Here is a 27480-nt window from a genome sequence, read left to right as displayed (position 1 = left end):
CAGATCCTGTACGTGTGAATTCCCCCCTAATGACAAGTAGAGATGAGCGCGACTTAAGCATGCTGGAGTCAGATTGCTTGGCATTTAAATAGGCTGACGAAGTCAAATTAAGCCCTGGGGAGTCAGGAAGAACATGGATACAGCCACTGGTATTCAAATGCATGGTCAAGTGGCGCTCTTCTCTAATGACAAGGTTACATAGATTGCCCTGGTCCTTTCCTTGCTTACATTTCTGCGCACATTTTCTCATATTAAAATAGCTAAACATAACAAGTGGAATCCACCCAAGCATCGCTGGCCAGGCTAGTCAGCATGTGCTTAATCACTTCCAGACTGGAAATCTGGGCAGGCTGCATTGGAGGACTGGAATGTTTGGGAGTTTTAATGTGCGTTGGGTAATTTTAATAGCGATAACTTGAAAGAGTTCAAACTCAGCATTATGACTATTGGAATATTGTATTTATTCATCTATCATATGCTTGGATTCATTTCACAATTACTTTCCAGCTTTTAATTTCCAACTATTTTCTGGTATTTGTACCAGTGATAAATCCTTACTGTATTTACAGTGGGGGGGGGGGGGTGGATATGTAAGATACAAAAGCTGGAGGATGATACTGTAGGTTTCCACTTTGTTTATTTTATCAACCAGTTATGTGTGTTGTGAATGTTTTGGATCTTTGTGATCTGTTATGATCCATGGTGGGAAAATGGGGAGTCTTTGAGATTTAGAATTTTTTGGCATCTCTAATGCATGATACATGATATGTCGGGAATTTGATTCAAAATGGGAATTAATGATTTTTTTGCAGTAGATAATAAACTTAACAGTATACGTGAACTAAAATGTCGGAAAATTTGGCTTTAGCTATGAGACAACTTCTATTGTTTTTAGTTGACAAATTATCTGTTAATAGGAGACAGGAATGTAGTTTTGTATTCTTAAAGGAGAAGAAGGAGAAGTCGGTCCTACCTGTTTTGTTTTGTTTTTTTAGAAAAAACCAAGGGCACAAGGAAAAGTAACAGAGAATTATCTCACCCCTCCCCATGCCTCTTCAGCCCCGGATTGCCACTCCGTGATCTCCAGCGCTGCACACATCACGACCCGGCTGATGAACAGGCCACTCAGCCAGTCAGTGACTGGGGCGGAACGCTGCTCCAGTCTATGATTGGTTGAGCGGGCTGTCCATTAGCTGAGACAGGTATTTTCCTATGAGTTGTGAAGTCATGGAAAATGCCTTCCGGCAGGGGTCTCGGGGACACGGGGAGAGATAAGTTGGGATTCGTTATTACATTCCCTGCTGCCTGTTTCTGAAAATGTACAGAAGAATATGTAATAGGGCAAAATCTTTCAGTCTTTTTATTCAAATGTCATTTTTTTCTTTTAAAAAACGGAGAGGAAAAAACATTGCGTGAACATAGCCATCCAGAGAACATTGTATGTGGCCATCTTTGCCAGCTCCATTTATATGATCAGTAGGGTTCCCAGGCATGGGACTTTTAGCGACCAGACCCATCACCCATATTAAAAAATAAATTATAGGTATTATTTGTGCAACAACCTACATGAGTTTATGTGGGTAACTATTTTTTGCATTTTTAGGCTATGTTCACACAACGTAAGTTCCGTTATTCCCACAGAACTTACGTAGTGCTGCCTTCTGAGGGAATCCCGGCCGGAGTGTATACATATATATATATGTGTATATGTGTATACATAGTATCCCTAGCGGCGCCGTAGAAAACTGACATTGAATAGCGGCCGCAGAAAACCCTATTAGTGCAAACTATGGAGCAAGTGGCTTCGGCTGCACGCTCAATAGTGTGCTGTGGGGAGTTCTGCTGTGGACGCGCACGGATGCGCCCACATCAGAACTCTGCGGTGCTAAAGATCATCCCGGCCAGTACTGCAGTACCGGCCGGGATGATCTTTTCAGAGACCGGCCGTTCATGGAACGGCCAGTCACTTACGTAGAGTGAGCATAGCCTTATAGTGATCGATATGAGTTTTGTATTTTTCAACTAAGAAATAATTCAGCACAGCAAAAAGCAATGATAGCGGACAACTAGTAAATACTTTTTAGAGCACTGTGATTTATTATGCTGCATAATGTTGGTTCTATGAACTTTAATAAACAAAACCGAACGCATAGCTAGACCATATAAAGCTAAGCAAAATCCATCTGCAGCCTTGACTTCACTCAACCACACTTGTGTCAACATATTTAGCTCAGGGCTATCTGGAACACAAAGAAAGAAAATCTATCCAAAGATGACAATTTCTCATGAGTGAAGTAGAAAGCTTGAAAAAAATTTAATATCTGACACAAGGCTGCGTTTCAGCTATATCACCTGACATCTGTGTTTTCCTAACATTTCCTATGTGATTGTTATGATGGCTTTTGGTCTCTTGAGTATACATAGCCTGCAGTATGGAGCTACTGAAGTTACAATAGACTGATAACATGTAGCTTTCTACCTATTATTGCCCAAATAAAGGATGTAAATCTGAAAATCTGGGGTAGTTTACACAACTTTTCGCAGTAATAAGACGAGAATTGCTGGCAGAACTAGACATGGACCAGCCAAAATATTTCAACCACCGAAGAGTGATGTGACATTGATTATTTTGTTACCGCTTGGCAACCATACAAAGCCATAAGATTTAAAGCACTGACAGATGAAGATCTTGTTGCAATGGCGTATGTCAAGGTGTAGGATATCCTTTGGATAGGCCATCAATAATACATTGACTCTCGTGATCCCCACTGATGGGCCGTTCATCCTCGTAAATTCCATACTACTAGTAGTGTCAATGCAAGGGGGTTTTAATGTGATACTCCACCACTGATCATAGCCAGATGCACCGGCAGTGTCCTTATTAGTTAGTGGTAAATAGGCAGGGACAGCAGGGCCGGTGTTAGTGCAGGGTTTTACCTGTCCAGTGTCATTAAGTCCCGTCCTGACATGCGGTTCAAAGAGACAAAATAAGCTGTTTGTCAGGGGGCCAGGGACAGGCCCTAGGACTGCATTCTCTAAGGCTGCATTCCCACGTTCAGTGATTGTGGATCCATGACCGCAGACAATTTTAGGGGCCATTGAATCCTTTGGGGGAGATTTATCAAACATGGTGTAAAGTGAAACTGGCCCAGTTGCCCCTAGCAACCAATCAGATTACACCTGTCATTTTCCAAAGAGTCTGTGAGGAAGGAAAGGTAGAATCTGATTGGTTGCTAGGGGCAACTGAGCCAGTTTCACTTTACACCATGTTTGATAAATCTCTCCCTATGAGTCTATTCAGACGATCTGTGCCACAATCCATGCTGCAAAATAATAGTATGTGATCATGGCACGGATTAGCCAATAGAAGTCTACTAAATCCATCATTTTCACGAATCTCACATCCGTGCTATCAGTGAAAAACGCGAATCAAATCAAAGCAAACTAATCACTTGCGGACGTGGATGCGGATGCACAAGGATGCAATTAAGGACTGAATTGCACGGATCACTGAGTACAGACAGAGGACCTTTATGTGGCCCGGGAAAAACACTGAACGCGTGAATAAGGCCCAAGAGCTGTCTCTGATGGAGCAACTTTTTTAATCTATAGTAACTATAGTCCCTAAAGGTTGTACACACCATAAAGTAAGAAAATAGTGAATTAGTGAATATGCTGCTAATGTAGTGTAGTGGCCCAGACAATGAACTCACACCTACAAAGAAATGTGAATTTAATATATTGCACATTAATAGACCCTTAAGACCACATTTCCATTGGATAATTGGCCACATGACAATTGACTTTCCTTTGCATAGCTTTAAAATAATCCCTCCTCGTGTTACAAGAAACAGATATTCATGATTCATAAGAGAGCATGACTAACTTTGGAGAGGATAAATAACTTTCAAACATCGCAAAAAAAAAAAAAAAAAAATTCTCGACTCAGGATTTATTGCCTTTGTCCTTCAGAGAAATATCTACATTTACACCCAAAAGCAATGGGAATTCCATTAGATCCAAGGAATAAAGTTTTACAACACGCATAACGAAGATGTAACAGTTCCTTAAATAACCATAAACTCTCTTCTTCCCGACTATGAAGATCATGTCAAAGCTGATAATATTATTTAGTCCTAAACTTTTTTTTTTATTGACATACTCTGGAGTAAATCCCAGAGGTACATTTAACTAGACATATTCTAAATCACTAAAGATGCAGTTCTGCAGCGGATTTTATTGGACATATTGTTTCTACAGATGGACAAGGAAAAGTTTTATGTTTTAGATGCCCGTACTTGGTAGAAAACATAATTTCCGAACTTATGAACTGTCTATTGTACATCCCCCCCCCTATCTCCGGCGCCGAGGAGGAAATTAATACACATACCTTCCTCCTCAGTGTCCCGGGTGCTATAGGGGGCTATCAGCAGGTTAGATTTGTCTTCATTGACAATTATTGAGAGCTTGTTGTCTAGGTGAGGGCAGACTGTATACAGCTGAATGGCAAAGTGGAGCCTTGTGCTTAGATCTTTTAAGTCATTTGTCTATAGAATTGAAGGGAAGAATTGATGCACCTATTTTACCAAAAGCAAATCATAAATCTGGTAAATAAATTCACCAATAGATCCGAATGTTAATAAATTAGTGAAACACAAAGCAGACAAATGTTTCCTTTTACTTTCACCAAGAGCCTAAAGTTAATCTGCTAGAGGAGGACATAGCTGCTTGTAAGGGGTTATTCACGTAGAACTGGACACTGCTGCATTTAAAGGGATAATCTGCCAGAGGAGGACATATCTGCTTATAAATTGTTCAAATGCTAGAGGAGACCACAACTGCTTGCAATGGGTAATCTGAACCTGTCGCTGCACACAGCTAGCCTGCAGCAGTCCCACCATACCTCACCTTTAACAATTATCGAAGTCAGTTAAATGGATATTCCCATCTCACTAATATAGTTATAAACTTGAAGGACTCATCATGTTTTTTGTAAGTACAGTCATTAAGCAAACCTGCCTCCTTCTCCTGGTGTAACCACTATTTCCTGCCCATTGTTGTATAGCTTGTTGTCTAGGTTACCAACCACCACTCTCTGCTGCTCTAAAGGCAGTGTTTTGGCCGACCAGCGCTTTTAGAGCAGAGTGGTGGTCAGTAACCTAGACAACGGGCTCTCAATAATGTAAAGGTTAAAGTGACTTATCAGAAAAAGGAGGCAAGTTTGCTTATTGAGTGTATTTGCAAAAATATTTAACTTTTTTAACTTTAGATCTCTACAAGTTTAGCTATTTGAGCTGAGATGGGAATACCTTTAAGGAAAGAAAGATTACCTTTTCTAATGGATGGTACTATTGGTTTTAGTAGAAGTTCCAAAAAAGATGGCCCCTAATGATTTACATCTTCCCTTGAGATAATAACTATGAAAATACCATAAATTTAATTTCGGAAAAAATAAGGCATAACCACAGTTAGCCAAGAAAATCTAAAAAAAAAACAAAATTCAAATGTGAAACAAGACCGCAGCTAACTAAGCTAATTTAGTACAGGACAGCATGATCTTTGCCAATATAAATAGTATTTATCTTCGTCCTTTAGATATATTAAGTGTACAAAAAAATTAAGTAAGCATCACCATTTGTCACCCAGGAAAAATGGTCTTCTCAGAAGCACTGGAGAATTACCGTATAAGTTCTATAAAATGTACACAATATTTATTCACATTTTTGAAATTTGAAAATTTCATACACTGCCAGTTTAATGGTCATGTATGAGCCGATAAGGCCTGTTGTGTCAGAGCAGCTTTTGCAGTTGATGTGGCCCTATTGACAGACAGGTTGTCATTTTCTTTTAACATTTTCATAATGTTTTGACATGTCTAATGGTCTCAATGGGCATTCAGCACTGTCTTTACATATCTGGTCATGATAATATAGCTTTCCTCAGGCCAGCTACAAATATTGCGATATAGTGGTGCAACTCCAACAACATGCGACCTTAGTGGTGGAATTAAATTATGCACTCATCTATATGTTAGCCACTGTCTTAAAGCGGCACTATCAGGAGGTTCTTCCCAGAGAACCTGCTGATAGGCTGCAGCAGCTGTGTATCTCCATAGTACAAAGCCATTAGTTTAACCCCTCTCGGCCCCGCATTGTTTGTAAAATCGCAAATTACTAGCATAAGAGCATTTAGGGCGTTGCTTGAGGCTGGAGACCATCGCCACACACCGCCCATCCCATCGACTCCCGTCCCGCCCACCATGCATATTCATAACTGCATAGTGGGCTATAGAGCGTTTATAGTGTATAGACACTCCGGCTGCGCAGGGAAGCAGTCCCGCCGGAGAAAGGCTTCTTCCCACGCATGCGTGAACCCGCCACCCATCCTCCCGGAGGTCCCTCAGGACGTAAGTATAAGATAGACTTTATACTTACGTGTTGAGGAACCTTCGGGAGGACCGGCAGTGGACCGGGGGATTCACACATGTGCGGGAAGCAGCCTGTCTGCATACTCTATATGCTCTATAGCCCACTATGCAGTTATGAATATGCATAGTGGGTGGGACGGGAGGGGGTGGGCTGGGCCGGGCGCGGTGATGCTCTCCGGCCCCGAGCAACGCCCTAAATTTTCTTATGCTAGTAATTTGCGTAAGAGTATTTAGCGATTTTTTTAAACAATGCGGGGGAGGAGAGGGGTTAAACTAATGGCTATGTACTACGAAGATACACAGCTACTGCGGCATATCATCAGGTTCTCTGGGAAGTGCCGCTTTAAAGGGGTATTCCTCTCAAACATAACTTTTGCTAGGTTGCTGCCCATGGTGAGACTAACAATTCCTTCCATACTTGTTATTATCTATTCATTCTCCTTTCCCCCAGTTCTGAGCTGCTGATTTCTGCTGAAGACACCAAAATCTGTGTGTGAGCCTTTGTCTCTATCTCCCGCTCTTGCCCCCTTCTTTCTTAGATGGCTCATGTAAACAAGTCTCTGCCAGGCTTTATCTGCAACATTGTAGCTTCTTTGTAATGCTGGAAGGGTTATTCAGAGGTCAAGTTGCTGATTAACTCAATGTGATTAACCCTCCCAGCATTACAAAGAAGCTACAATGTTGCAGATAAAGCCAGCCAGGGGCTTGTTACCTCAGTTTCTCAGAAGAGAGAGGGGAGGAGGGGGAGAGAAAGAAAAGCTCACACAGATTTTTGTGTCTTCACTTGGGAAAGGAGACTGAATAGATAATAACAAATATGGAAGGAATTGTTAGTCTCACCATTTGTAGCAACATAGCAAATGTTTGAGTGGAATATCCCTTTAACTACACTGACATGCCATTGGAAATCTAGAGAAGGACCAACAAGATGAGGTACGCAGCTGTCCAGACAAGTAGGAGTCTTGTAGTTTATTTTTTTTAATCTTCCAAGAGAATTCTATAATCTCCCAAGTATTATATGTCAGATAACTTAGCATTTTGGTCACCGGTGAGTTTATTTTTGCTTTTTAGCATAAAAAAACAGATGACTGCTTTTTGATTGTATTGAAATAATATCATAAACAGAAAAGTTTAGGCTTTATAAATGGCATACCGATTTGATGGCTAAACTTTATTTCACAATAATACAGTATTAGGCTACAACAATAAAATTGTAGATTTTAAATCTAATTTAAATCTCCCCCCACTTACTTTTGTGTGCCTTTGGGCATCTCCATTATGTGCATGAGCCCAGTAGTCCTGGATATTCATGAGAAGCAGAAAACTCAACCCACCAGTTGGCAGTTATCTATCCATGCTGTGTATAGACTTTCAAATGTCAATCAGCAGCTGAAGGGCAGGGCGAGGGGTGTAGCAAGAATCCTATTCTCCTGCATATTAGGAGAACGGCTGAACAAAATGGTGTAAGCAATACACTGATCTGTTCAGCATTTCTGTCACTAGTTTATGCTGCCCTTATTTAGGCGGCATAAACCTGGTGACAGATTCCCTTTAAATTGAGGCAATCCACTAACATCTCTGGTGCCACTAGCTGCCAACTGCCATTATTTTTAGAACACAGCTGTAGAGACTCTATGTGAGGACAGGGTGTACTCTACCCAAGGTGCACTTTTAGGCTGTGTTAACATACCGTCAAAATGACGGCCATTTTTATCGGATGCTTGTCATTTCGCAGTTGTTCCTTGCTGTTAAACGACTGCCGTCAATTAAAAACAGATGTCATTTTGATGGTGTGAACATAGCCTTAATGTTTCATCTTCTTAAAGCCCAACTCATCACGAGACACAGAACTGGGAGAGGATCATGCTGAGTGTGGACCTCTTCTGGCTCGTTCTCACAATCAGTCAGGGTCTGAACACTTACACCCAGACCGCTTAAAACTTTTGACGTGTCTCAAGGTTTTTTGTTTTTTTTATAACGACAGTGACACTTTAAGGTCATTCCTTCTGTTCCCTTACTATAATTCCCCTCTTTTGAAGTCCACACCCTCTCTGACCCACCTAGACATTTTTTTGATCATTTTGCTATCCAATGAAATACATACATTCATCTTGGGTGATTTAACTTTGTCTCCCCATCTGACTCTCGATTTCTATATATAATATTATGGTTGTTTTCAGTTTTATCTACAGTATATGCCATGAGGCACATGCCAAGTAGTCATCTCTGCCTCTGCCTGCAGTAGGTTGGTAGGTCTGTACACTGCCTTTGTAATAGATGCGGCTGTATATGGTACAGTCTGTAACCTGTGCCTATGGATCTCTGCACATCTACATTGTGGCTTCTATTTAAAATCCATTGACGTATAACTGGCCCCATCATGGACAGAATGTATATATCCCAATACAGCAGTCCTGCATCTGTGTCTCTCCAGTATTGTGCTCACAGTAATGACCTCTACAACTATAGCTTCTGCTAGATGGGATCTCAGCATAACTCTATATGTAATGTCGGAGCAAAGCATCATGGGCTACTGCAGCCAGCGATTTCCATCATCAAGAAAACGGAATAATGCTTCTCTAAATTAAGTTAAAGGTGACATGATGGGAAATAAGAGAACATTGTTGTGATCTGGGCTAAATTACAGGGTGATGTGTATGAAGATTTAAATATAGAAGATTTATCAAACAGGTGTAAGGTAGAATTGTCTCAGTTGCCCCTAGCAACCAATCAGAATCCATCTTTCATTTTCCAAAGAGTCTGTGAGGAATGTAAGGTGGAATCTGATTGGTTGCTGGGGGCAACTGAGCCAGTTTCACTTTACACCAGTTTGATAAATCTCCCCCACGATCCATATACCAGTTCTTAGTAAGGAAGAACTTTAGAAACGTTCTGTTCTTAACTCGATTGTATCCGCACTTACGTCAATTCTAGTCGGAATCTACCCCAACCATTTATCAGGATAACAAGTCCCAAAATGGCCGGGGATGTTCTATATCATCATGCATCACAGTGAGCTATCAGAACGTTACCTGACAAATTACTACTGAGAATACACAGATCTTACCATTTCTGTCTGGTTATATTCACACAACGTATTATTTTTTAAAAGAACGTCCTACTGCATACTGCAATGAAATGCACTGAAGTCACTGCAACACTGGCAGTTCTTCCATTGAGTTCAATGCATTTCATTGAATTATGAGGTATCGCATGGGTGACAAGCAAGGAATCAGTACTACTAACCTCTACCAAAAGTGATTAACTGTCTTGAATACGTCATCAATAAGACTGTATAAGGCTATGTTCATACTATGTTAAAAAAAACAGAAAAAGTGTCCGCTTTTTCTATTTAAAAAGACGTCCGTTTTTGCTGCAATTTAATTGACTTCAATGCAATGACAGACGTCCAATGCACACAGTGTATAAAATGACGGACGTTGTCTGCGCAGAAGTCAAAATAATGATCACGACTATTAATTTCGGACGTCTTTTGCAAATAGTAGATGTTGTTCACACACAGTTTCCCCCCCCACCACCATTTGTTTACCGTTTTTACGATTCAATTCAATGGACTTTTCAAAGACACACACCCAAAGGCCAATCAGTCCACCTAAACTAGAATAATGTACCAAGAGCCGTCATTGCTCTGACGGGTGGCAAAACAGTGAAAAAGACGGACGTCATTTTTTCTTTTCAAAAACAGAGAGGAAAAAACATAGAGTGAACATAGCCTATTGGTGACATACCATTTGTATAATGCGAACAGTACCTGTGACCCTCCTTCAGGCTTAATACACAGAGGCAGGGTACTTGCTGGTAGTTTATGGGTGTAAACAAAGTCTAAAGAATAAAATTGCAATTGTAACCATACCCATTTAAGGCCTTTGTATGGTCCGATGATTCATGGATGAAATGGATTGATATCACTTGGCTTCTACTTTAATCCCTTATAATATGTCAACTGGTAGTTAGTTACTATTCCAGATACGTTCCATAAATGAACACAATCAGAGCCTGTACGGGATTACATAATGACACTTGTTATCCTAGTTCTCATCATTCCAGAATCAAGAGAAACTTTCAACAATCCATTAATCTTCACAGGAAAAAAACTAAAGTATATATCCATATCCCTGCAGTGACATCAGAGGGAAGTGTCTAACCTGCACTACAGTACACAGTTGCTTTGGGACATTTGATCGGCCCTGTCATGTTTTGCTGAGCACAGTACTGAGCCAATGGTATTTATGAATTTGATGTTAAATCAGACTGGTTACCTCATTATTGCTTGTTGATGTGAGGTCCAGATCACCCGCATAGTTCCAACCATTATTCTGTTGTCCCTCTTCTTTATCGACCCTTATCATCTGAGTACTGATTTTTTTTGCTTTATGAACAACCTGCAAACCTATAATTTACAACAAAATGTACCAATGAGATATTCCAAGGATAGCTCATCTGTAACTCAACAGTGGGGTGCATAAAATGCATTAGTTTTCCCCCGTTTTTTCTGGTCATGTTACGGATGTTGACATTCCTACTGTTCTTTGTTACAGTTCACGATTACGATTGCATTCTGTGCATTTACATCATTCCTTGTATTTACCCCTTCCCCCCAGAGGGACTTGCCGTCCCGAGTTCCCATTTGTATTGTATACTCTCTTTTCTTGTCTTTGAAAATAAAAAACTTTAAATTTAAAAAAATGCATTAGTTTTCCTGGGATAGGGGTAAAAGTTTTGCATCACTTACCAGCAGGACCGACTCCAGGTTTTTGTGGGCCCTCGGGCGACAGAGCCTCAGCGGGCCCCTAATCCATCAGCTATCATCCACACACTATGCACAATTACTTGAGACACCACAGACATTGACACTGTCTGACACTGACTGACTGACACTGACTGACTGACAGACACTGACACACAGCACTTGTAGCTCTCCACACTGTAAGGTTGAGGACCTTTGGGTCATGTGATCAGGTCCTTCACCCTTTTCTCTCTCTGTGCAGGTCCTGCTCCTTCTCCTGTGTCTTCTGATGTATTGTACGCTCACCCTGCACTACAGTGAGCAGGCTGAACATTAGAACACCAGGCCCATCTCCCTCTCTAAGCCCCCAGAGGCAGTGTGGGCCCTGGCACTTGCCCAGGTATACGTGGTGCTGATGTCGGCCCTGCTAACAAGTCAGCTATCACTTCAGCTAGGGCCGGACTGGGACTGAAAATCAGCCCTGGCATTTCTGAGCACACAGGCCCACTCGCCGCGTGGTGATAAGTTATGAGACAATGTTGTTAGTGCAGCGCGGCTACATGTTGTATCATCACGGCCATGACTGGAATTACAGAAAAGAACACAGTAAATAGGGTCAGAAGCTTCTGTCTCTGTACTATGGCACGGTGCTGCAGTTACAGGTCGTCACCACTACACAGTGTACAGAGACAGACTGCTTCCGGCCCCTGTCACCGTGCTGAGTTTAACACCACCATCACATACTGACTAATACCACCGCATACTGATTAATACCACCACATACTGACTAATACCACCGCATACTGACTAATACCACCACATACTGACTGATACCACCGCACACTGACTAATCCCACCACATACTGACTAATGTCACCATATACTGACTAATACCACCGCACACTGACTAATCCCACCACATACTGACTAATGTCACCACATACTGACTAATACTACCACATACTGACTAATGTCACCACATACTGACTAATACCCTCCCCCTCTCCCCCTATGTTGTTCCCCCCCTTATAGATGCCTCCTTTATAGATGCCTCCTTTGAGACTTTGTTTTCCTGCTGCCGGGGGTGTCGCGTCCTATCCCCGGCAGCGTGCGCATCATAGAGCTCTCTGTGCCGGAAGTCGCGGCCACAGCACACGCCCACAGAGAACTCTATGGTACACGCGCTGCCGGGGATAGGACGCGACACCCCCGGAAGCCGCGCATTGGATGGGGGCTGGACGGAGCGCTGTGGGCCGGTCCCGTTCTCCTCCAGGCCCAGTGACTTGTTTTCCCTACGATTGGGGAAAGGAGTTGGCGGGTCCGGAGGAGCACGGGACCGGCCCCCGGAGGCCACCGGCCCTTTTGGCATTTGCCAGAAGTGCCCTATGGCCAGTCCGGACCTAACTTCAGCATTATGTAAAAAAAAATGGCAGTATGCCAACTAGATTACTTTTCTAAATCAATCTTGAGAGAGAAAATCTTAAACCTGAGACATCGATAAGATGCAATTAAATTTATAGGTCTAAAGAACTTTCAATACAAGGCTACAATATGTTCACACATAGTATTTCTGTCAGTATTTTGGTCAGTATTTTTTCAACCAAAACCAGGAATAGGTAAAACACTAAACCTGTGCAAATCTTTCCATTATCTTCGCATGTCAGGTCCACTCCTTGTTTTGGTTGAAAAAAGACTGACGGAAATACTGTTAGTGAACATAACATGAAGTCCGGCCAAAGCAAAAAATACATTGCAGGCAGGGAGGTGATAATAAACATGCAGGCAGGGAACATAATAAAGAATGTATACTTACCTGTCTTTGTGCCCCCAAAGCGTTCCCTCGCCGCTCAAGGACTCCTACCGGCTTCTTCCAGCTCTCACTCCTGCCACGTCATGATCTGGGTTCGGGAATGCCTGTTCAGCCAGTCAGTTACTGGGGCGGGACACTGCTGCAGTCACTGACTGGCTGAGCTGGCCCTTTCCTCGAGACTGTGACGACAATACCCATGTGGGCACAGGTAAGTATACATTCTTTTTTATGTTCCCGCACCCCCCTGCCTACAATGTATTTTTTGTTTTGGCAAGCCTTCTCCTTTACACATTTAGCACTTTTTGAAGAAAATTCTTCTATAGGGCATTTTCAATAGAATGTAAAAGTAACTTCATAAAATGCAATGTTTATGTCACACATGGATATTTACTGAACGGAACAAATTCTTGCAATCTTGGCAATAATCTATTTCTTTTGTTTATTCTCCCTTTCAGTATTTCTGTTATTATTCTTATTGTTATAGTATTAGCTTCTGCCTGGTACAGTTGGCACAGGATGTAGAGGTTAAGTATTGTTTCCTGTTGAGTTTCATATATTGATCGGATTTGGGATGTCCGCCCATGCACTCCCGGACTCCCGCAGAGTAGAACTCTTAATAGGAGGCTCCCACACAGTTCTATCATACCATTTTTCACATGGCAGTGGGAGTTATTATAGTAGAATAACAGATGGGTATACGTATGAGGCGAACACTTTGGAAAGAATACTAGAAGTCTCACTTAATTGCTTCCCTGGCAGCCATTCTATGTAAAGGTGGTCAGATACAGCTTAACTTAATCACGTATCTGCTCTACCAGCCTGTAAAGAGACCCTTTAAAAGCGTCTTAACTTATGATGTCATCAACACTGCCCATTTTCTTATGGAAAACCTATAGCCATCCAGGGAAGAAAAGTTTTATGTATGGAACAAAAACCCCATAAAGAAGAAGCAGTGCATGGTGGGCACTGGCATTAAGCAGTAGCTGCTAAATGACTTAACATGATAAAGCAGTGAGGTCTAATGAGCGGGATTATTGCACAGCATTGACATGGACGTAATCTGCTATATTCAGGCTTTCCTGGCATAAAGGAAAATACTGGCAAGTTAAAGGGGAACTCCAGGTAGAGGTTAAAAAAATGAAACTTCTGCAGAAGCATAAAGCATTACTTATCTATATATTCCATTTTTGAAATTACCAAAAATCCATTTGTTTTGGGGGGTTTTGTTCTGTTTTGTGTTTCTGTCCTTCCTGGTTAATCAGTTGTATACAGTACTACAGGTTCCAGAATGCAATGCTTTATCTCAGCTGTTCATCACAGTCCTCCACCCTGCCCATTCTCCCCCCAAATCTGTTACAGAACATCTAGGCTGTGTTCACACATTGCAGTTTCATTGTGTTACTGAATTATTTGCAGTACTTTATCATTTCATTGTTGTCCCACCCACACAGCACACTGTATTCTCTACCTGTAACACCACACAGCACACTGTATCCTCTACCTGTAACACCACACAGCGCTGTATTCTCTACCTGTAACACCACACAGCACGCTGTATTCTCTACCTGTAACACCACACAGCACGCTGTATTCTCTACCTGTAACACCACACAGCACGCTGTATTCTCTACCTGTAACACCACACAGCACGCTGTATTCTCTACCTGTAACACCACACAGCACGCTGTATTCTCTACCTGTAACACCACACAGCACGCTGTATTCTCTACCTGTAACACCACACAGCACGCTGTATTCTCTACCTGTAACACCACACAGCTCGCTGTATTCTCTACCTGTAACACCACACAGCACACTGTATTCTCTACCTGTAACACCACACAGCACACTGTCACTACCTGTAACACCACACAGCACACTGTGTTCTCTACCTGTAACACCACACAGCACACTGTGTTCTCTACCTGTAACACCACACAGCACACTGTATTCTCTACCTGTAACACCACACAGCACGCTGTATTCTCTACCTGTAACACCACACAGCACACTGTATTCTTTACCTGTAACACCACGCAGCACAATGTATTCTCTACCTGTAACACCACACAGCACTGTATTCTCTACCTGTAACACCACACTGCACACTGTGTTCTCTACCTGTAACACCACACAGCACACTGTGTTCTCTACCTGTAACACCACACAGCACACTGTATTCTCTACCTGTAACACCACACAGCACTGTATTCTCTACCTGTAACACCACACAGGACGCTGTATCCTCTACCTGTAACACCACACAGCACACTGTATCCTCTACCTGTAACACCACACAGCACGCTGTATTCTCTACCTGTAACACCACACAGCACACTGTATTCTTTACCTGTAACACCACACAGCACGCTGTATTCTCTACCTGAAACACCACACAGCATGCTGTATTTTTGAAGCCAAAGACAGCAAAAGACTATAAACAGGGAACAGGTCATAAAGGAAAGACTGGGATTTCTCCTCTCCTTCAAGCCATTCCTGGCTTTGGCTTCAAAAATCCATTAGATAAATCTCTCTGTGTAAAGGCACCCTAAGGCTAGTGCTACTCTGTTGTTTTCTGTAGCACTACTGATTGATATAATCTAATAAACTACAGTCCAATGCAATGCATTGAGTTGTCTGCAATCTTGTGGACTTCAGATCTCACTCAATAGCTAAAGGGGTTATCTGGAGAGCAGAAAAGGTCCTTCCCTTTCTGCTCTCCAGCGCTCCACTTCCTCCAACTGTCTCTGCTTATAACTCCGCACATGAGAGGGGAGCATGATTTGGGCAGTGATCAATAGGTTCCCAATGTTACTGTTGCAGTGACATTGGGCAGCTATTGCACATTGTGTGCCTCCCTCTCATCGGTGGAAGTTATCAGCAGAGACAGAGGAAGGAAGTGGAGCGCTGAAGAGCAAAAAAGGTAGCGCCTTGTCTGGTTTCCGGATAACCCCCCTTTTAAAATCAGTCCATTGCACTACAAAAAGTCACAGTGTAGCCCTGGCCTAAAGCAGATTACCTGGAAGAAAACAATGCAAGAACACGTATAATTTCCATATGTGCTGCCCATATTGGATTTAAACCCGGGTACCTAAGTCATGAGGCAGTCATGAGAAGTCTGGTAAAAAATGTTATTAAAGTATTGTTTTGCCCCCCAAAAGTTATACAAATCCCCAATATATACGGGAAATGCTTATAAAGAGCTATTTTCCCTGCACTTACTACTGCATCAAGGCTTCTCTTCCTGGATAACATGGTGATGTCACTTCCTGGATAACATGGTGATGTCACTTCCTGGATAACATGGTGATGTCACGACCCGACTCCCAGAGCTGTGTAGGCTGTGGCTGCTGGTGAGAATGATGGCAGGGGGACACTGAGGGACACAGGGCACTGGAGGGACACTGAGCATCCCTCTGCCATCATCCTCTCCAGCAGCCACAGCCCGCACAGCTCTGGGAGTCGGGTCGTGACATCACCATTTTATCTAGGAAGTGACATCACCATGTTATCCAGGAAGTGACATCACCATTTTATGCAGCGCAGCTGATTTATTACAGTGCGGAGCATATGAATAAATCTGTGATATGATGCTGGGAGTGGGGGAAAAGTCTGTTACAGGCATTCCACGTCCATGTCCTGTGCAGAACACAGAACGTGTAAATGCGGCCTTACGAAGGTTTGCCTAAAAGCAGTAGACTTGTTGAATATGTTGCCACTATATTAGTATATGATAATGATAATAATAATAATAATAATAATAATAATAATAATAATAATAGTAGCAGTAAGGAAATGGAATTCCCCAATATGTATTTTCATTATCAATAATGTTAGAGCTCATGAACACATAAGATACGTCATGTACACTTGCTGCTCTGGATCTGACATCCATATCATCCCTACAATGCACAGAGGATTATTAGTTATATAATACTATAATAATCCTTGATAATGTCAAAATAAAATGAAAAAGATTCTTTTCCCTGAATAAGGTTCGATTAGCATAAAAGCCAAGTGAAAGACGCAGTTAAGTGTTTTTTGTGTTTTTTTTTTTTTACTTTGCTCGCTCCACTTTGCTCGTAATATAGAATTTCCACCCAGCTATTCCAAATATACCTCCAAGCAGCCAACCTATTTTCAATACTTTGCAATCATTCCATCTAAAGGCAAGGCATGCATGGAAAATCTATTTCCAGGATCAGATTTTAAAACAAATGGGTAGGTTTCACTCATTTTCCACTGGATGTATTTCAATCACAGGGTATCATCTGTTTAACCTTGCTTGGGCTATTATAGCTGAAAAGTATGAGAGCCTGAGACCCAGACTTATTGGAAGTAAAGGGATCTATGCCATTGGATGTGCTAGTCAGAATATTTTGTGTGTGTATATATATATATATATATATATATATATATATATATATATATATTCCTCCTGTAAACTACAAGAGTAATAGGACATAGAGCAGAACCTTCAGCTGTATACTATGTATAATCTGTCTCCATTTGAAGACTGTATATGCTGTAAACAGTAGTCTATGGGGGAGATTTATCAAACATGGTGTAAAGTGAAACTGGCTCAGTTGCCCCTAGCAACCAATCAGATTCTACCTTTCATTTTCCAAAGAGTCTGTGAGGAATGAAAAGTGGAATCTGATTGGTTGCTAGGGGCAACTGAGCCAGTTTCACTTTACACCATGTTTGATAAATCTCCCCCTATATCTTTATGATGGAAAGAACACAAGGAGCACATTTACCAATGTGTGCCCCTGGCATATGCGACAGAAAAGGCGCAATATCGCCCCCTTTTTGTGGCCTACGTCAGCCGTATCCCCCACTCGCCTGATGGGCAGGGGGCGTGGCAAGGTGGGAGGAGGTGTGGCCATCTCCTGTGCCTGATTTATCATGATTTATGTTTGCTGGCAGGAAACGGTATTCTAAACTGTACGCCTCTCACCACGGTGGGTGCTCAGTGGTAAATGGTTCTGCAACCATACAACGTCAGGAATGTAGGTGAACCACAGCACACTATAGTTCATGGTCTTCGTTCCAACCAGAATGTATATGAAAAAGTCATTATGAAGTCGTAAATCCTGTTTGGCAAAGTAACGCAACATTTCGGTCCTCCTGGACCTTCTTCAGGCCATAGGGTCTCTGGGTATTCTGGAGAAAGAGTCTGGTCTGGCAGAGGTGGAGCTCCACCAGACCAGAGTTTAAGGTGTATGGGCTCCTTTAGTCACTTTATAGACAAGCGCAAGGGGGGTATAGACAATATCTCTTCTGTGGATCATACCACACAGACTAGTCTTCATTGCTAATGCATATTTATGACATTGTGTACCCATGACCCTGTTGCCAATTCACTGGTTATTCCTCCTTGGACCACTTTTCATGTCAGTAAAAATTAATGTCAAATTCATGTAAAAAAAAAATTAAGTCATTAAAATATCTATATCTGGTTTCAATAAGTAAAAGCATAAAGGTTATATATATACGTAAAAACAAAGGAAACCAGAAAAAGAATGAGAAATTCAATTACGTCTCTTCTGATATAAAATCTAAATTAGGACCAGAGTCTTTATGACCAAGGATCTTTTTTTTTTTCTTTTCAAGTTTGGACAAATCTGTCTATGTTTCTTTTGGCTTCTTTAATGCACAGATTAAAATATTTCATGTTTCATTGAAAGCTGAGATTCCAATAACAAAATGTATCAAAACATAGAACGTCTTCTATTGATGCCTGACATGACTTCCAGACATTCCCAGTCATTTCACTGAGCATTCATAGCGAGCAATGCCGAGGACTGTGTTTTGGTAGTGGTTGAGCATGCGTAGTAGTTCTGATAGTGAGTGCTTCTTCCTTAGATTGTATTTATCCTCATTTTCTGTTTCGGAGTTAGCCCAAATTTACACATATACACCAGTTTTACGGAAGCTTAGCTGTCAGCATGACAGCTGGTTTCCTGTGCTCAATGCCAGGACCGGAGAAACCTCTGATTATTTAAATGTAACCCATTATGTGCTGCAGTCAATGGCCTTTTGCGACCCCCAGGTGGCTTCGACTGTGATCATGCAGTTGATGAAGATCTAGTTCTTGCGCCCATGGTAGCAGAGATTACTACATAGGTACTAAGAGATCTTAAAAATTATGAAGAATCTTTTCATTCTATAATTATAATTAAACGTACATAAAACTATATAAAGTTTGAGGTTAAAAAGGTTAATTTTTTAATTTTTTTTGTGTGACGTGAATGATATAGCATGCTACCGTAATATACAGAACGTACCTCGGATCCCTTCAAGGAGCACTGTTGTGATAGCTTTATTCAATTTTTCTACTGGATTGTTATCCTTTAATAAAAGAATTCCAACAGTGGGTGGACATGAAATCCAAACCACAAAGGTTCTAAAAATCTTAGCATGAATAACTCATTTATCTGTGGGAACTATGCTATAGAAAAACTATTGTTGAGTTTTTACTAAAGGTATATAATGATTTCCTGCTATAAAACAGAGTGCAAATGTATTTAAATTAAGATACAGCAAGGTAAAAGTACATTGATGGTGCGTTCACACCTACAGGATCTGCAGCTGATTTTCTGCAGCAGATTTCATTTAAATAACTGAACACAGCATCAAATCTGCTGCAGATCTGCTGCAGATCCTGTAGGTGTGAACGCACCCTTAAAGTGTTTTTCTTAAAGGGAACCTATCACCTCCCTGAGGGAGCGTGACCTGGGCTCTCCGACACTGTGCCTGGCAGTCTCCATATTTAATGCTCATTCCCGACTCCTGGTAACTAGACGTGAGGGTGGAGCCGCAGTGGCATGTAGTGACGCTGCCTCAGCCTTTTTCCAGTCAACTTACTCTTGATTGGCAACCTGAGCATTGGCTTTTGCATTAAGTTCCCAGTGCTTAAAGGGAACCAATCAGCAGAAGGTTTATACAACAGAAAAATAAGTTTTATTACCTGGGCATGCGGCAGGCAGAGGTGAGAAGGTTGTCATCTGGGTGCCTCCCTGCCTGTGTCTAGTCACCGCTCTATGTCCCGTTACTGGCCTCTCTCCCTGTCTCAGATGACAAGCAGAGAGCAGTGGCTAGACACGGGTGGAGAGACGCCCAGATAACAACCTTCCCACCTCTGCCTGTCACGCGCCCAGGTAATAAAACTTCTTTTTCTACGTGCCATGGGCTGCTCAGGAGCTTTATACAGTGCTCCAGGGAACTATATCAGCCCAGTTGGGCTGATTGGTTCCCTTTAAGCTGCCAATCAAGTGTGAGTGGCTGGGAAGAGGGCGGAGGCAGCGTGACTACATGACACTGTGGCTCCACCCTCATGCCCAGTTACCGTGAGCCAGGATTGAGCATTAAAAGGGTATTCCACTCAAACCAGTTCTGAGCTGCTGCTTTCTGCTGAAGACACAAAAATGTGTGTGTGAGCTTTTCCCTCTGTCTCCCCCTCCTCTGCCCCCCTCCTCTGAGACAGCTTAAGTAAACAAGTCCCTATCTGCAATTGTACAGCAACTCTGTAATACCGGGAGTATTAATCACAGTGAGTTCAGCAACTGGACCTCAGTTGAACCCTCCCGGCATTACAAAGAAGCTATAGTTGCAGACAGGGATTTCTTTACATCAGCTGTCTCGAAAGGGGGGGGGGGAGGAGACAGAAAGAAAGGCTTACATACAGATTTTTGTGTTTTCAGCAGAAAGCAGCAGCTGAGAACTGGGGGAAGGAGACTGAATAAATAATAACAAGTATGGTAGGAGTTGTTAGTCTCACTATGCGCAGGGAGGTGGCGTTTACATACTCGCAGCGGAGTAAAAAATCCTCTGCGAGTATGTAAACCTATACAAACTGACAATACCGCAAATTGCAGCATATTTCGCTGCGGAACTCGCAGGCTGATATCAGCTGCAATTCTGGTATGTGTGAACCCTTCCTAAGACTACAGATGATCGAACATCGGGAATTTTCAGGTTCGATGGAACTCGAACCTTCTTGAACCTTCGTCATTTGATTCCTCATACCTTTCCGTTCTGTCACAAAGGTGGAGACAGCCCGAGTGCCGCCTGGAAAACAGGGATACAGCCTAGGTAACAGGCGGTATCCCTGTTTCCAGGCAGTACTGGGGCTGTCTCCACCTTCCCCATGGAACGGGAAGGTATCGGGAATCAAATGACGAAGGCTCAAGAAGGTTCGAGTTCCATCGAAACTGAAAATTCCCAATATTCGATCATCTCTACCTAAGACAAGGCAGCAACATAACAAAATGTGAAAGTCAAAGGGTTAGAAGATCTTTTAAATGCATTTTACATTCTGATTGGTGAACTTCCTATCTCTAATTCTGCTTTCCTTTTTTTTTTAAGGTACGGCATGAACTGTCTTATACAATTTGAGGACTTTGCCAATGCTAATGCTTTCCGTCTGCTGAACAAATACCGAAATCAGTACTGTACATTCAACGATGACATCCAAGGTATGTTGTATAGCGTTGACTCCTACTAACACAGACAGTACATTGGACCGTAGGGAACATGGGAAAAGTGTTTGATAAAACATAGTGTAAAATAGTCATTTCCCCACAAGCACAATAACAGTTAAACTAAATAAGAAAAAGATGGAGAACTACTGAAAAAAACTGAAAAGAAAAAAAATTATGTCATATTCTGCAACAACAGTACATACAAAAGGTGTAAAATGTATGTACCCAGAATACAGCTGTTTTCTAGACACACTTATAAGCTATTATTTAGGCAAAGCATTAATTTTGTAACTAAGTTGGTAGTGTGTTGTTTATGTGCAACAAAAATTTTCTGTTTTCTGGGGCTCACTTGTCAGCTTTGCTGTATGAGCTTGGGCAGAGTCAGCAGGGAGTAAGTGACTTCGAACGAGATTTATCAAACCTACTTCAGAGAACCAATGTTCCAGTAAGCTATTGCAACCAATCAGATTTTATTTTTTAAAGGCCTTTTTTAAAAATGAAAGAAGCAATGTTACCCAGCGTTAGAAAAACGAGGCCACTTTCTTCCAGATACAGCACCGCTCTTGTCACCAGTTCATGTGTGAATTAAAGTGAATTGTAAAGTGCTGTGTAATCTGTTGGTGCTATGTAAATAAAAAATTATTATAATTATTGGCATTATTATCATTATTATCTGTCATGTAAATGTCATTTTTCAGAAATCAATAAGTATGATTAGTACAAGCAAGTTTAAGAAACTCTGTAATAAGATTTATTAAGCAAAAGAGAGTTTCCTTCTGTACTCAAAAAGCTGTTTTCCAACCTTCCCCCTTTACTATAGAAGAAGCAGGGTTTCTTTGTCCATTATGCTCTATGGAGAGGGGAGGGGTTGAGGGGTGTGAGTGAGCACAGAGAGGAGAAAAGCAGGGCTGTAAAAGACACTACATACTGCAATCTTCTCTCACCAAGCTCCCAGATGAGCACTGACCTTTTTGACCTGTAAATCCAGTGTTTTATGCGCCCAGACTGTCTTCTTCCTGCTCACTCATCCCCCTCAGCCCCTCCCCCCTCCATAGGATATAATGGACTCAAATAAATCCATCTTCACTCTGTAATGAAGGCGGATTTGCCTGATAATGCACAGATAAGGGGGAGGCTGGGAAACAGCTTTTTGAGGACAGAAAGAGGCCTTTTTTGCCTAACAAAAGCTATAACAGAGTTTCTTAAAATCGCTTGTACAATTGATTTCTGCAAAAAAATAAAAATTAAATGACAGTTACACTTAAAGCTCCATTCACTTCAATGAAACTGCGTTTCAAAACCCCACCCAAACTGGAAACAAGAGTTGTGCTGTCTCAGGAAGAAAGTGGCCATGTGATTGCTGTTTTTTTGCAGCTATCACCTGAATGCTAGTTTTGTACATGCAGAGGAACCAGTGACACTTGGTGACATAAAGTCTAGTAATTGTTATATAGAAACTGAACAATTACATTCGCTGTTGGTCATTCACTTTGCATGGAATGAGTTAAATACAAGTAGAAACACAATAAATGAACCGTAAAATAGTAAGTGATTCCACCTCCTCTCTGTGGTTTTATTGACTATCTCTACACTATGTACTGATTGCCAGTGACATTGAAACACAACCATAAACCTGAAATTTCTCATGTGTCTTTCCTGTAAAACTTATGTTAGAGAAATTAAAACCAGCTTGAATAGAACATGTTTCTGAACTCCACCTTTAATTTCAGAGAATTATCCGGACCATTTTAATTTTCCAAAACATACTCATATCAACATGTCAAGATCAGTCCTTCTGGTCCCAGAAACAGCATTTCCTTTTTAATGTATCATTTACAGTCTTATATGTACATAGTATTTATACGCTTTGAACTTTTTCCCTTTTCGAATTTTTTTTTCACATTTCACTTACAAACTTAAATGTATCTTATTTGGATTTTTTTTTATGATAGACCAACACAAAGTAGCAAGTAATTATAAAGTGTAAAGAAAATGACACATGGTTTTAGATCAATTTAAAAAATTATACTCTGATGGCGTGTGGTGTGCATTTGTATTCAGCTCCCTGTACTCTGATACCCCAGTGTGACCAATCGCCTAATTAGTTAATAGAGTCGAGGTGTGTGACATTTCTTCTCAGTATGACTACAGCTGTTCTGTGAAGGCCTCAGAGGTTTGTAGGGGCCCTATTACACGGGGTGATAATTGAACGAATCAGGATGCTTCAGCTGATTATCACTTTGTGCAATCGAGAGAACGATCAGCCGATGAAAAGATCATCGGCCTATCGTTTCTTTAGGTCTGGACCTAACAAAACACAGCAATCACTGAGCTGCCTCAGGGTGCCTCCATATGGGGAGAGCACCATACCACTCTGATAGATAACCCCTTAAGTACCACTCGGTTGTGAGTATTGGAACATAAATAGGGAAACAACAGGGTGGCCCCTTTTGTGTCAAAGTATAACTCAAGGTGCGAGTATTGTGACATGACAAGAGCTTGCCAAGGCAGGCATCCATCCACAGACAGCTGTTTCAGGGTATTTGCCCCTCGTCAGAGTGGAGCAGGATTCTGGCTGGTTGGGGCAATGACAAATCAACCAACAAAACACAGCAATCACTGAGTTCAAGGAGATCAGTGAAAAAATTCCAATGAAGTACTCAATCAAGAGTCTCCACTGATGCCCCCCCAAAATTAAAATATGCAAAAAAGGAGTCTGTGGAGCCTCAGTTGCGAGTCTCAAAACACGGGAATAGCCAGATATCCCTAGCCTGTTGCCACGGGGTGCCTCCAGATGGGGAGAGTACCACACCACCCTGATAGATTACCCCTTAAATCCCACTCGGTTGCGAGTATTGGAACATAAATAGGGAAACAACAGGGTGGCCCCTTTTGTGTCAAAGTCTAACTCAAGGTGCGAGTATTGTGACATGACAAGGGCTTGCCAAGGCAGGTATCCATCCACAGACAGCCGTTTCAGGGTATTTGCCCCTCGTCAGTGTGGAGCAGCACCTAAAATCATTGGGAGAGATTTATCAAACATGATGTAAAGTGAAACTGGCTCAGTTGCCCCTAGCAACCAATCAGATTCCACCTTTCATTTTCCAAAGAGTCTTTGAGGAATACAAAGTGGAATCTGATTGATTGCTAGGGGCAACTGAGCCAGTTTCACTTTACATCATGTTTGATAAATCTCCCCCATTGGGCACTCATCACTACGTGTAATAGCAATGCGCCATAGACGGCTGATGATTGTAGTATAAAATAATAAAGTATTAACTTACCGTACCATTTTCCCTGGTGTCCTCAAGCCTTCCCTGGTGTCTGCAACTCTGCCTTCTGTTCCAGTCTCTGCACTGATAGGCTGCGGCCACTCAGCCAATCACTGGCCGAGACAGGCCGCGCACAGTGATTGGCTGAGCAGCTTGTCATTGTAGACACCGGAACAGATGGCAGAGCTGCAGCTGGAGAGACTAGGGAAGGCCTTAGGACATAGGGGAACATGATAAGGTAAGTTTAATACTTTATTATTTTACACTAAAGACAAGGGCTGCTCGGACATCGCTAGCAATACAGCCCTTGCGGCATATATATTCAGCCTGCCTAATTGCTCAGTAAATGAACACTGATCTAGTAGATTTATATAGATACATTTTTCGATCCATATGTCCATACTAGAGGGTCATACCCTGGCCTTGTTCAGTAGAATCAGCTTGGGGCACTCTTACTCTACCTCCCATTTGGAAAAAGCCTAGGTGGGCACATCCATCTCCTAAAGACCCATACCCACTCCGAGTATAGCTCCTAGCATGACTGAGGCCTCTTGGTGGGTACATAAGCTGAGGAGACAAGCTGTGTCTCATACAGCTATACAGTAGTGCAGCTTGGGTGTTTGGCTTGGATATTAGGCCTGGTATTCTAATATTCTGAATGCAAATAATAATAATAATATACTTAAACTTCTATGTTCTGTGACATCTGTGAGGACTGATTTGGGCTTTATAAATATTCTGATTATCTTTATATGGTTTTATAATGTTTACAGGGTAAGGGGCCCCACCAGTTTGACGCTAATTCCTAATCCAGTATAACATCTATAGAACATCTATTCAATAAACAGTGGAGATGAGAATCTTATTCTTTGAGGCTGCATGTAACCATTGCTGAGGTAGAAGAAAAATAATCTGGATGGGGATGTGCCTGGGGCAAGCGTCACTTCTACTTACATCTTCTTCAGGCTTTGATAATATTACATGTATAGTAATAGAACAGTATGAAGCAGGCGCTCTGTTCTGATATGTTTATAGAAATTTTTCTTTTCTACAGCGTTCATTTACTCAAAAGGTTTAATGCCGTATGTGGCCAACGTGCAAAGTGGTGCAGGGAATAATAGTTTCTTTATGTTTTGCATATATCCCCTTGAGATTGGTATGTGTGGATGACTGTAATGCTTCCTATGTTAGTAGCAAAACCCCTCATTCATACTTTGTGTATTTTCTATAGAAATGCACCGGGGATCCAGAGGCCACACGCACAATATTTAGATTAAGTCTTATATTCTTGGTTTTATATGTATCTTTCCCGGTGAGCATACAATTCAGATTTGGATGGTATTTTTCATGCAATATAGGTGTTTATTATTATTATTTATTTATTTATTTATTTTTAGACACACACAGGACAGAGGTTAGATTTACATATTACAAAACAAAAGTTAAATAATTAGAATAAATAAAAATACAAAGGGGATAAGAGACCTGATTGCTAGAGCTTACAGACTAAGGCCATGTTCACACGATGTATGAGACCGGCCGGGTCATAGAACGGCCAGTGTCAGAGAAGATCATCCCAGCCTGTACTGAAGTATCGGTCGGATGATCTTCATTTCTGTTGCATTGGGATGCGAATTGGCATCCTAATTCCCCCCTGTACACAACAGAGCATGCGGCTGGAGCTGCACTCTCTATTGTGTGAACTGACATGTCTGTCCGGCCGTTATTCAATCAATAGCGGCCGCACAAAACTGACATGTCAGTTTTTTGTGCGGCTGATTGGAGTCCTGGCCGGAGTGTATACTATGTGTATACACTCCGGTCGGGATTCCATTCATTCACACAGAAGTTATCTTTTGGATTAATCATGGACGTTGTTGCAAATTACGAACATGTGAACATGGCCTAAGACTGGGGGTGACATGAGAGTTACAAGCGCTTTATTTGCCCATGGTCCAGCCATTGCACATAGTCAGAAAGTACTGGATGAGCCAGTCACACGCCAGTGTCTGAGTACAGGTAAAACGTAAAATGTGCATGAAACCGTCTAAGATGTTAAGTAGAAGGTGAGAGGACAGCAGAAGGGGAGACTTGGGAACGCTTGAAACTGTGAGTGTTGGGTATGAGTCTGAGGTCTTTGGGTAGAGCGTTTCGGAGGCCGGAGTGATTATGGAAGAAGTTAGAGCAAAGCCCCTATTACACGGGGCAATGGAGAGGAGCAAACGAGTGCTGCCAGTGCTCGCTTGCTCCTCTTTCCCCGCTTGCTGCCGGCGCTATTACACTCGTCGATGGCGAGTGGGTGAGTACGGGGGTGCTGCCCAGGTGAGCACTTGATCGCTCGGGCAGCCCATAGCAGATAGCAGCGGTCTGCTGCTGCCGCCCCTGTTCCACAGAGCGACGGCTGCAGATCGCTGCTATGTTAGTGGTTTGGCTTTTAACATGTTGAAAGACAAAAGAAAGCAACGATCAGCTGACATCGTTCATGTCTTGTATTACACAAGAAGATTATTGTTTTATGTAATAGAGCCTTAACATCATTAACAGAACGTAGAGCATGGGTAGAATGATAGGTGGAGATGAGGGAGGAGATGTATGGAGGGGCAGAGTTGTGAAGAGCTTTATGGGTGAAGAGTTTAAACTGAATTCTGCACTTAATGGGTAACCAATGCAGTGACTGGCACAGGGGGGAGATGTCAGTGTAATGGCTGGAGAGGAAGATGAGCCTGGCTGCTGCGTTC

At 42.0% G+C, this 27480-nt stretch overlaps 1 protein-coding gene across 1 annotated transcript in view; it reads left to right on the top strand.

Annotated features, from left to right (window-relative positions):
* The window catches only part of ME1 (malic enzyme 1), a 157961-nt gene that overhangs the window by 101985 nt on the left and 28496 nt on the right, over positions 1–27480 (top strand). Inside the window, exon 7 of the mRNA XM_069974700.1 lies at positions 21355–21464. Within this exon, the coding sequence (XP_069830801.1) occupies positions 21355–21464 (110 nt within the window). The remainder of the gene's footprint in view (positions 1–21354; positions 21465–27480) is intronic.

The sequence above is a fragment of the Dendropsophus ebraccatus genome, chromosome 6 (assembly GCF_027789765.1).
Source record: "Dendropsophus ebraccatus isolate aDenEbr1 chromosome 6, aDenEbr1.pat, whole genome shotgun sequence".
Taxonomy (NCBI): Eukaryota; Metazoa; Chordata; class Amphibia; order Anura; family Hylidae; genus Dendropsophus; species Dendropsophus ebraccatus.
Note: the sequence above shows the minus strand (reverse complement) of the source record. Positions and strands in the feature narration are given on the sequence as shown.